The sequence below is a fragment of the Cebus imitator genome, unplaced genomic scaffold (assembly GCF_001604975.1).
Source record: "Cebus imitator isolate Cc_AM_T3 unplaced genomic scaffold, Cebus_imitator-1.0 Scaffold619, whole genome shotgun sequence".
NCBI lineage: Eukaryota > Metazoa > Chordata > Mammalia > Primates > Cebidae > Cebus > Cebus imitator.
Window position 1 is genome coordinate 122726 of NW_016107934.1, and position 12463 is coordinate 135188.

A 12463-nucleotide genomic window follows, 5' to 3' on the forward strand; every position below is an offset into this window, starting at 1 on the left:
AGAGGCCTCTAAATACCAAAGGAGGCGCCCAGATGGCAGCCAGCAAGGAAACAGACCTCAGTCCTACAGACATTGATTTCTGCCAACTACTTGGATTAACCTGGAAATGGACTCTCCCCTAGAGCCTCGGGAAGGGAAAGCAGCTCAGTGAATGCCTGATTCAGTCTTGTGAGACTTGAAACAGAGAAACCAGCTGAGTCTACTGGACTTCTGACCTACAGAACTGTGAGATAATAAATGGGTGTTGTTTTAAGCCCCTAAATTTGGAGTAATTTGTTATGGCAGCAATCGAAAGCCAATCCACTAGCATAGTGAGGTCTTGGTGCGTGGTATATGCCCACTGCATGTATGTTATCTGCTCTCAAAGAGGAGAGGCAGGCAAGTTACAAAGGGGCCCTCTCAGGACCCAAAAGAGTATGTGCTCTCAAAGAAACAAGCCTGCTGCGATTTACAATGTAACACGGAACCCAGCTTTCTCTAGTGCTTTCAAGGGCGCCCTACCTGAATGGTCTCCAGCAGCAACGGCAGAGGGAGGAGTAGAGAATGTTGTGCATCTTGTTATTCATTTGATGAAAACTCGTAGCAGATCACATAGTCTTCTCTGTGGCAGGATACCCCGTTCCTAAAACCCTTGGTCCTATTACCCCTCTACCTTGAGGCAGTTTCTGCTTCTAATATTTACCCCTAATCAAAGCACAGGCTAGTAAAAAAAAAATTATTTCCTGCTGCTGGAGACTTCCTTCTGTTCCCCTAAGCCAAATCCATCTCTCCACCCCCACAATCCCATACCAGTATCTTCCAGCTCCCTAACTATCCAAATCTAACCCTTGACCAGACAGCACAGACAGACCTTCGTTGCTCGACTGCTTTATTTGATGACTGGGGCTCCTATGCCTATTTAGCTGGGTCAAGTTGAAACAGCATCCTAGGAAGCTGGGCTTTGAGCTAGGTGTCAGAGACATGGGTCCATTAGCATTTTATCGCCAATGAAATGCAAAGAACAAGCAAATTAAGGGCTAGCCAATAGGCATAGACCTGTGCATCTAACGTCAATCAAAATTGTTGACGCTTCTTCAACTCAAGGTGCTCCTTCAAGGCTCCGGACCAGCAACTGGTGATTCTTTTGATAATATTTTCACTGCCCTTCTAGGAGACCAATCTCGCTATGTAAGACAATTATTATAATAAGGGCTAATATTTATTGTGCGCCTGCTGTGCCTCTGGCACTGTTCTACACAACTGTAAAGGTGTTAACTTATTAAATTCTCAAGCCATTTTCAAAAGTTAATTTCTATTATTTTTATCAACCTTGCTTTACAAATGAGTCCTTAGAAAACAAGGACTCAGAAAGGTTAAATAATGTGTGCAAGGTTAACAGGTAATAAGTGGCTTGAGCTATAACTCGGACCTAGGCTGAAGTGACTCTGTATTCTCCACACCACACTGAGTTTTTTTTGATTGATTCGACACATGTAGGTCTCCAGCAGGCACTATGTTTGACTTTGGTGATTGTGATGGTTAATTTTAGGTAAAAACCTGCCTGGATTAAGAGATAGGTGGTAAAGCATTATTTCTGGGTATGTCTCTGAGGGTATTTCCAGAGGATATCGGCATGTGAGTTAGTGGACTGAATTGGGGGGATCCTCCTTCAATGTGGGTGGGCACCATCTAAAAGGCTGGTTGTCTTGATAGAGCAAAAAGGCAAGGAGGGGGCTCTCTTGCCTTGTCCTCTGGAGATGAGACACCCTTCTTATTCCCGTCCTTGGCCATCAGAACTCCAGGTTCTCCAGCCTTGGAACTCTGAGACTTGCACCAGTGGCCTCCTGGCTTCTCAGGTCTTCAGCCTCAGAGTGAGAGGTGCGCCAAGGGCTTCCCTGGTTCTGAGGCCCTCCATGCTACTGGCATCCCTGGGTCTCCAGGCTTCCCGATGGTCTACTGAGGAACTTCTCAGCCTCCATAATCACATGAGCCAATCCCCCTATCTCTCTATCCTATTACTTCTGTCTCTAGAGAACCCTGACTAATACAGACACGCCAATATACTCAGGACAAGTTTCATTTTCTCCAAGCTAACGTGATAGAAGAGGAAACTATCGTGTAGAAACAAATATCTACTGACACATTTTGTAAGAATACGAACAAAGCATCATGGGAGAGATAACTAGACCCATGAAGTGATGAAGAATCACGGCAAAGAGGAAAAGTAGGATTGAGAAAGGCTTCTGGGAGGAAACGATGTTTAATCTTGGCCTTGAAAGATGAGTTGGAATTCTCTGAGTTGAGGAGCAAAGAAGAAAACATAAGGGAGAATTATGAGAAGCAGAGCAAACAATGCGAAGCACAAAAGCCTGAAAGTAGAATGGCCCAGGCTTGGAATAATGCAGTGTTGCTAGTGTTGCCTGGCCATGCAACAGATGTGAGCTTGCATTCCATTGGCCAGAAGTATTAACAACTTAAGAATCTTAATTACAATAAAAGCACGTATTCAGAGACACTAAGACGAAAGAGATAATACTCAGAAACTACAACCAGCCGATGACTGATAAGCCAAAAATAGGAACTTAATGATGCTAAGAACCTCTAATATATCAGATCAACTCCAAGGTTAGTTCAATAGTTTCATTCACATATGTTTACACAACACCCTTTTATGCTGGCTGCTTTTTCAGACACTGATGGAAGATATGGTTCCTGACCCTGAGAGGTTTATTTACTCATTCAGCCACTTATTTATTCACTGATTCTGTTTATTCTTTTAACAACCATTTTCTGAGTACCTACTATGTGCCAGGCAAAGGAGCCAGCAGTAAAGAAGACTCATATGGTCCCTCCCCTCATTGAGCTTATAGTCTAGGAAGGAGTTATTACCCACCAGGAAGACAGCTATATAACAGACAAGTTCAATAAAATATAGTAAATGATACGCACCAAAATAAGACTACAACACAGAGAAGGGCACTTAACTTACATTGACATTATCTTGGGCCTTGGTTTACTGTGGGATCCTTTGCTGTTATGTTTCCTACAGTTGAAAGATGCATCTAGCCCTACACAAAGCACAGACCGTGAGTAGGTGGGCACATAGACTTCTAAGCCAACCGTCAGGGGCACCAGGAGACAGCACTGTCTCATGCCTCTGCTTGACCTACCACCATGGGGCAAAAACAGCACTCGCTGATTGAAAAGTTACAATAAGGATACAATTGTATCTACACAAACTTTTTAAGATATGATCACATCAATACCTACTATGTAGTAGGACCTTGATGTTGTGTGGGGAGGAAGATAAAAGTAGATGTAACATTCAGACAGAGGTGAGGGAAAGGGAAATTTTTTTTATGCATTGAGAGAGGAAGTGTGTGAATTTTTTCACTGGCATTGGAGCTAGGGAGACTTCAGTCCGACCACAGCCTCTCCCTGAGCTTGTGACCAAGCCTCACTTTTCTCATCTATAAAGGTAACAAAAGTGATTTTTGTAAGTTTACTTATCTGTAAAGGGGAAACTATAACAACTTGGATATTATAGGGTAAAAAGAAAAGAGGATGAAAATGAGCAAAAGGGAGAGAGACAAACGAGAGAGAGCAGTGTCACATGTAACTCTGGGCAGAGTGCTTACCATGCCTCTCTCCCTTTGTTTACTCATCTCAAAAAGGGAGATCATAACCTTTACCCTTTCTGAGGTTGTTATGAAGATTAACTTAGGTGATATAGCGAATGTGCATTTCCTCTGTTCAAAACATTCTAACATGTATTATCCCCTCCCTCTCTACCCAAGAAACTCCTTACATACAGATAAGGTGAGCTCAACACCCAAATTAAAATGCTTGGAAAAGTTAAAAGGGAAACCTTTAAAATGATTAAACACTGAAAGGGCTTAAGGTTATCTCAGAGAGGGGGTAATCAAATCTAGGCAGGCTGCTTTGGAATGTCTCTCCTGGGATAGGCCTCCTCTTGCCCCACCACCAAAACATATCCCAGCTAGATTCCCGGGAGCAGCAGTGGTCACCCAGGTGGCCTCTCATTCCATTTTCTGCACAAAAAGACATTAAGCACATAGCTCAGTAGCTCCCAGTGTAAAACAGAACATCACCCGATTTCTACCTCTGAAGGTTGGGGACAGTCCTTTCTAGCCACTCTTCAGCTTCAGGGGGGTTGGTTGGTATCAGGGACAGCTGACAGCCTTATTTAGCCAACCAGCTGCTCTGTGATACACAATGTCCCTAATGCTCAAAGTCTGGTGGATGATTCTTTTGTATCCACATAAGCAGCAGTTGGAGGAGAATCGATGAGTCCCTTTGGTTGCCTCAGGGTGTCAAGGCTGCCATTCAAATCATTACCACCATAATTATTAACCATTGTTTTAGTGAGATGTCTGCCAGACAATTGTTTTCTTTATTTTTTAATCATTAAAAACGCAATCAAATTTCACTAAAGCAATGCTTGCCTCAAGTCGCATCAACACATTTATTAAACCCCTTCTGTTTGCCGAGTTCAATGGAAAGTCTTGGAGGAGGGAATACTTAAAATGCTCTCGGATTTAAAAGAATTGATACTGCTCTGGGGAAGAGGTTCACACACACACACAAACAATTACAGGAAGAAGCTCGATAGTATACAACACACTGGTACAGAGTGTCATAGACAGTGCCACTTTCATATGCTGGATTTTATTTCTGTGGCAATGGGGTGCTTGGGAGGAGCCGCACTGTGTAGAAGTTTTGGAGAAATAGGGTACTGTGGTCGGAAATTGCTTTCTTTCCCAGCAGGTAGTTGGAAAACAATCAAGGGGGTGGACAGGATGTGCACCCCATTAGAGCAGCCACCAGAGCCTGACTTTTTGACAGGAGAGTACATCAAAGGATAACTGTTAAAAGTAACTTTAAAAGGACTTTTGCATCAGGAGGAATGCTGTGGCCTCTGTGATTCAGCGATAAATTTAAAAGGCTTGTCCCTATTGTGGCTTGCGGCCACATGTCCAACCCATTTTTCAAGCATGTTAAACCGAGGGCCGCACGTGCGGCAGTCACGAACCAAGTTCAATAACCTTGCTGGTGGGGATGTGTTGGACACGCTGCTAATGCCCGTTTGCCACAACGCTCGCTAGTCCCGGCGGTGGCGGTGTTCACAGGTAACAATGTTTACCACCGGGAATGAAACTTGTTTGATTAACCCTGATCAGAGGATGAAAACACTAAAGAACCAAGTGAGAAAGAAGAGAACCGCATAGAAACGGCAGAGCCAGGGGACCAGCAGAATACGGAACTCGCCAGGGACAAGTGGACGCTCCCTGCGGGCAGGGACCCGGCCACCGCCCAGCCCTGGGCGTGACGGCCTCGGACTCAGGGACCGCGGAGGAAGCGGCGAGACGCCCCCACGCGGGGTGCGCTTCGTGCCAGACGGCGGCGTTCGGGGGAAATGGGCGCAGGTGAAAGCCCAGAAGGCGGCAGGGTCCACGCGCGCAGCCAGACTTCGGGTCCAGGGAGAGGCGCGGGCTGGGGCGGGGCGGGGCGGCGCCGGGGGAGCAGCGCTTGGCAGGGCCCCTGGAGCGGGAGGGTGGGAGCGAAAGCAGAGACGGAAAAAGTAGAGCGAGAGGACCGAGCGGCGGCGCCGCGCGAAGGCACGGACGGACCTGCGGGAGAGGCGCGTGCGGCGGGGTCCCGGGCGAGCGTGGGAACACAGCGCTCAGCCTCCGGCGGCAGACGAACGCGGCCCCAGGGGCGGGCGGGTGCGACAGGACGTGACCGGGAAGCGCGGCGCGTGCCACCGCCCGGGAGCGGGCATCCGGCCTCCGCGGAGCGGGCGGGCGCCGGGACTGAAGCCGGCGGCGGCTGGGGCGGGGTGGGGGGGCACGGCGTCAACAGCCGCGGTGGCGGGGCGGGGCCGAGCGCGCGTGCGCGGCCGCGCGGGCGGGCGGGGGAGCGGGAGGGAAGCGGCGGGAGCGAGCGTGCGCGCGGCCGGGCAGCCTGGGCAGCGGGTCCTGCCTGTGACGGGCGGCGGCGGTCGGTCCTGCCCGTAACGGCGGCGGCGGCGGCGGCGGCCCCAGACACCTGCGGCGGCGGCGGCGACCCCGCGGCGGGCGCGGAGATGTGGCCCCTGGTGGCGGCGCTGTTGCTGGGCTCGGCGTGCTGCGGTGAGTGGCTCCTCGCTCCCAGCCCTGCGGCTGCTGTCGTTTCGCCCCCGCGGGCGTGTGGGCTGCGCCCTCAAGAGGGTGGCCGGGGCGCAGAACGCTCGGGCCTGAGCGTCCGGAGTGCGGACGCGGGAGGGCCCCGCGGGGAATCGGGCGCCGCCTTTCTTCCTCCCTTCCTTTCCCTGGTCGTCTTCTTCCCCCTGGGCGACAGCGGGGCTCAGCTCCTCCACCCGGTTCTCCATCTCCAAATGCACACGCAGAGGACGACTCCAAACCGCGCACCTCGCGCAGAAATTAACTAGGAAGAAAGGGCGCGATCGCAGGCGAGGGGCTGCACCTGCCAGGGACCCCCTTCATTCGCACCCCTCTCCCTCTTCTGTGCTTAGACGCCTTTGGGGTTGAGGGAGGGAGAGTGGGAGGGCTCGGGCCTCTTGTGATGGAAGTGCGTATTTTGGCGAAGTCGGCGAGAAGGGGTTTTTGCTGTTTGCCTCCCACATGAACACAGGAGCGAAGAGGATGTAAAGGACACAATTAAGTTTCATTTTCAACTCAGCATTCAATCAGAAGAATCTTCCGGCCGTGTAATTTTTGCTTTCGTTCTTAATCCTAAAAATAAGCTTCCTGGAAACTCTTTCTTTCTCGTGACCCCCCACGCCCCATCAGCCACTTTCATACATTCCAAATTGTACGTTGAAGTTTTTCCCACTTTATTTGGGGGAACCGTTTAAAAGTAATCTGGATTTTGCCTGAAATAGGAAGACAGTAACCTCCAGTCAAAACATGTGCCATAGAATGGGATTTGGTGTCTTCCGACACCAAAGAACCTACCCCCCCCCCCGCCACCCCCAAGCTTTTGGAATCCATTTCGCTTTTGTAAAACGTGTGCTTCGACTGTAAAAACAGCAAGGAATAGAAACATTCGTAGATCTACAGTGCCTGTCACACTTCACATCTATAGAGCCTTTTGTGAACTTTTGTAAGATTCAGAATTGAGCTTGAGTACCAGTAACGGCAATTGTTACGTTTATCCTAGAATGCTAAATTAATTCCATTTTAAACTAATTATTAGCCTCAGTGTGCCGTTCCTAAAGGTTATTTCCATGATACCCTTAAGTCTCTGCTTACCACTTTCCTCCCTCCCCACGCATCCTGGATGTTGGGGCTGTGAATCAAGATCTCCGTTATCTAAATGGTTGATTTTAGATAGTGTTTCCTGTCATCACGTTTAGTATGCTTGTTGCCTTCACTGTCATTACAGCTAAAATAATACTGCTTTCAGAGACGTGTTGTATAATCGCATCATAATTTCAGAACGCCTTCATATTAAACCAGATATGAAGTGATACAATATCACTTCTTCAAACTGGCCAAAATAGTAAAAAATATAAACCATATGCCGTTTTTAAAACAGGCAAATTAGATTTAAATCAAGTAGATAGAACTGTTGGAATGGTTCTTTGAGGAATAGGATTTGGTAGGCCCTCTTTAGTGATAGTTAATATTATTAACTAGAGCTTGTTTACACACAATTTTAATGTATTCAAATCCCTAGAGTCATATAATTCAGAATTTAGAGTATTTTATTTTACTTAGTTAATATTAACCTGAAAAAAAAAAAAAAAGCAAAATGCAGGCATTATGCAATTGAGTTCTGTTAAGTGTGCACTGTAAAGCAGGAAGTGATTGTATTTGTCATAAAATATATTTTTATGTGTGTTTAATATATAGCTTCAAAAGGACATGTATGAAGAAAGATGTCTCAGCACACAAGTAGTTGTAAACCAAGGGACTTGAGAGACTGACTTTATCTAGAAGGAGTAAGTCATGGATTTGTACATTCATTTGTACTGAAGTTTCATTTTACATTCATTTTCATTAATTAAGCCCAGGGAATCAGGGACCTTTCCTGGCAACCTCTACAGTGTTACTGGCCTTTGTGATAAAATAAGTCATCTCAGATACTCATTTCGTGCAATTACAGGCAAACTGCAACGCACCTTAATGGATTGCAAGATGTGGAATGAATTACTATGTTGCTTTCCACTCTGCCCCCACCTTATGTTCAATTATACTTTGTTTAAAAGTGCATCCAGTTTCAGTGGTATTAATTAGCTAGCAAATAAAACCTTAAATAATAATGGTGTTGTGAACTGTCTTTTTAGTGGTTGGATTTCTCTTTGTTCAAAATGAGCTTTTTTTTTTTTTTTTTAATCGGGTACATATGATTAAAATTTTTTTCATTGTCTAGTAGTAAGTAATTTGGCTTAAATGAAAATGTTTTCTTTTCTCTTAAAGAATATATATATATATATTTAAATACAAATTGCCATTTTAAGGAAGTAAATGCCTATTTAAAAGTACTTATTTGTGGGGCCGCCCCAGCAGTCTAGAGGCAGTGTTTTTTAAAGCATTACACTAAATGCCTACCATTAGGACACTTGCTTATGCTGTCATCTGCGTTTTGGCAGATGTTTTATCTTTGCCACTGAGTTGTTCATGGAGATTTGAAAGGCCAATTTCTAAAGATGAGAAATAGATGACTTTCCCTCCAAATTGATGCACGTTCTGAATCTACAATAATCACTCATATTAGCAAAACTAGATTTGCATTTCATAGTATGAATTCAGCTATAGCCAGTATAGGCATTGTTTTAAATACAGTAATGTTCTTTTTGTGACAGAATTTTCAACCATGTTCTCTGTCTTTTAGGTTTCTGCTGTCCTACCTTTTTAAACAAGATAAACATTTCTATTTTCATATCTTATCTCTCAGTCTGATTTTAATAATATTGTCTTGGGTTATCATAAAGTTACCTTCACTTTGTATACTAGTGTAGATATTTCTTCTGTGATAAAAAGAACAAGAATAATAGTGTAGAATCAGTTTTGTTAAAGTCATTATATTACTAAAATAAAAAATACAGAGCACCCAGGAAATTTGATTCTGATATACCTAGGCTAAGACAATAGAACCTGGGTTTTCCTCTCTATGGTTATATAGTGTTGAAGCAGAAATCAAGCTACACCCACCTCTGAATATTTCATTCCAAATCCATGGAGCAGTTGCGTAAGACTTAGGATCTGGTCAATTTCATGGTTTGAGATTTAGCTTAGGAGAATTAATGTGCATATTTGAATATGTCTAGGTTATAGGTTAAAACACTTATAGGTTAACACTTATAGGTTAAAAAGTAAGGCAAGGGGTTTGGCAAGTTCAATGTCTGTCAAAACCACTTTTTCCATTTCAAGCAAGTATGAGCCTATCCTATGCACCAAGTACTTTGCAAAGCCCTCTTTGACATACAGACAAATTTCAGACAGTATGTCTCTTAATGACTTAAAATGTAGTATATAGACAGTAGATACATTTTGTTTTTATCCCCTGATGGTACTTAGGTGCTTGGTAGGGCCATAATTCTAGATGTTACTGACTTTAAACTGCCCTGCCCCCTGTAATTCTAAGTTGGCCTCTTCCAGTCTTATAAGGCCACTTTTAAATTCATTACGAGGGTTGCTTTGGGTCAGAATTAAATAAAACTTGTGGATACCCCACTCTACCCCAGACCTTTATTTTAGCCTCCATTGAGGAGAGATCTGACTTCGTCCTTTCTGTACATAACCCAATTTAGTTAAAGACTCCAGTTCTTCAATCCAGACACTAGTTCTAAGGGCAAAAATAGGTAGGATTCCTTTCTGGCATATATCTTTACTGATGATCTTTGCTTCTTTACCTTAGAGGCTGCTGAGGCTTCTTACCCTATTCCTGAACATGCATTCCCAGAAGATAATTAACTTCCTACTCTACTGCAAAAAATAGTGGTGTGTGGTTTGGACTCCCTCAGCTTCCCTCCCACCATTACTAAACTGATCTATAATCTCTTAGATAACCTTCATCCCATTCTCTTCCCTTATCCAGCTTCAGAAGAATACCTACTCACCTTTCCATGGAAAGGACAAACTGTCTACTACTTTTTCACTTCCACCATCTTGGAGACCTGCTCAGTCAGCTTAATTCTTCCGTCTTGCATCTTAGATCTTTCCGTCTCCATTGACTCCTTTCCCTTTGCTTGCACACATGATCAAATTTTACCCCACGTCAAACAATAAAACAAAAAACCTCAAGAAACAAAATGTCCTTGCCCTTGCCCCTGCCTCCACATCCTCCGTTGTTGCCTTCTCTGCTTTCTTACACTGCCAGATTTATTGCAAAAGAATCACTGCCACTTAATATGTTTTAAGTGCTTGATAAAGCCATCTTCTTTCTCTGTTCTCTTTCACTTGTCAAACATAGTGTGCATCAGATTTCACTAGGCCATTGACATGGCCGCAAATGATGTTCTAACTTTCCATCCAGAGGCTGTTGTTACTCAGCCCACATAACATCTATTTTGTCCATATGAAGACTGTGTCTGCAATGATATTTTTTGCTGTCTCTCCTGCTTCCATCACTTCTTTTCCTCGCTTCCTTAGTTTATTCCCCTTTGACTATTTGTTCCATAAATATTGGTGTTTTCCAAGATTTTATTAGAGAATAATAAACCACCTGCTCTGTTTGCTGTGCAAGGACTCTCTGTGCAATCTTTTTTATGCTCATGGTTTCAATATTCTTGGTGGTGACTCCCAAGTCTTTATAGTTCTGACTTCTCTTCTTCAATTCAGATTCATATGTCCTGGAACCTACTGGCCATTTCCATTTTATTCTACCACATGTACTTTAATACCCAGCCTATTAAATATTGAAAGGTATTCTCCCCAAATATGTAAGCCTCTTTTCTCTATAATTAACCTACTATCTAACTGGCCAGGCATACTATTTGGTCAACAATTTTAATTTTGCCCTCTTTGTCTCTCCTGCCTTCCATGTCTGCCCTCTGTCGATTGCTGTAAGTTTCAGGTTTCCCCTTCAGTTGTTCTTTACTATTGCAGTAGTCTCTCCGTGGGTCTCCCTTTCTCTTTTCCCTTCCTGCCCTCAGTCCTTCCTTTACACTGCTGTCAATGTTTTTTTTTTTTTTAATGAAATTAAATCTGAGTGGTTTATGATTGTTTATGTTATCAAGTCTAAACTCAGCATGACATTCAAGGAAGCCCTTTAGAATTTTTCTTAATCATCTTTTCCAGCCTCGTTTCCTAGAGCTCACCTAAATAATTCTTTGCTTTCACTTCTTCCCTTTCTTTATCCGACTGTATACATGTTACTCTGCTTAGAAAGCCCTTTCTTTCCCATAACATTCTTACTCATCCTTTAAGACCCAGTTTAAACATCACTCTCTAGGAAGATCATTCATAGATACATTCTTGTGATTTTTAAGGAACTTTTCTATCCAACCATATGAGTGACTTGAGATTTTCCATTAAAATATGCAGCTTCATGATTTCATAAGCACGTCTATACAACTGAGAAACAGTGGCAGGTTCTCTTGAAATATGGAAGAAAAGTGTATTTTCTCCTACATGATTTTTAGATTTTTTTCCTTGGAATTCATACTTTAAACTTTTTACATTCACAAGGAATATATTGAATTTTACTTTCTGGACCCTGTGTTAGATTATTAGGATACCACATGAAGACAGTGTCTTACTTTCTGAGTCTGCAGAGGTCAGTTAAGTAAAATAGTAATTATACAGTAGTACCTACGGTGACAACATTTGAACATGAGGCAATGGGAGCAATGAGGAGGGGAAGAATACAATTGAGTAATGATACAGAAGGTGAACAAGATCGAACATTTCAACTGTGCTTTAGCAGGAAGAGCAAAAGTTAGCAAACTGTAGCCGCCATTTATTGAGCATTTGCTGTATATGTGAAAGGTAGAACAAGAACATGTTCATTATCTTATTAAATCTTAGCAATATCTCTATGAGGTGTATACCATCACTATTCACATTTTATAGATGAGGAAACTGAGTGGCAGAGATAAGTAACTTGCCTACAGTTATACAGCTAAGAAGTGTACAAGCTGCCACAAACCGGGTCTGACCCCTAAATGTGTGCTCGTAACTATTAAAAACCCGATGTACTCAGTGGGGTAATAGTGTACAATAGTTAAGAGGCTGTTTAGGTTTGAGGAACAGCATGCGCTAAGGCACAGGGATGAGTGCATTTGCATAGTCATGGAATTGCAGGAAGGTCATTACGATTGGAGCTTAGTGTAGAAATGAGAGAGTACAGGAGGTGGGGCTGGAAAGAATCTCGAAGGACCTCATTTGTATTCCATGCTAAGGTACTTAGAGTTTAGCCTGAAAAGGGTTGAGGGTGTTGTTAAAGTATCTTTCTTAGGCAAAGGAGTGCACATTTGCATTTAGAACAGTTATTTTGGGAACTGTAGAAAATACAT

General features: G+C 43.8%; 1 protein-coding gene across 5 annotated transcripts in view; it reads left to right on the forward strand.

Moving 5' to 3' along the window:
- Nucleotides 1–46: 46 nt before the first annotated feature.
- The window catches only part of CD47 (CD47 molecule), a 53572-nt gene continuing 41155 nt past the window's right edge, over nt 47–12463 (forward strand). For 4 of the 5 annotated variants that reach the window (XM_017517155.2, XM_017517159.2, XM_017517158.2 and 1 more), the window contains exon 1: nt 5894–6131. In XM_017517155.2, coding sequence (XP_017372644.1) covers nt 6086–6131 — 46 coding nt within the window. In that variant the 5' untranslated portion in view covers nt 5894–6085. Of the gene's footprint in view, nt 226–5893; nt 6132–12463 lie in introns of those variants that run through there. The other variant, XM_037734458.1, reaches the window with a different exon arrangement.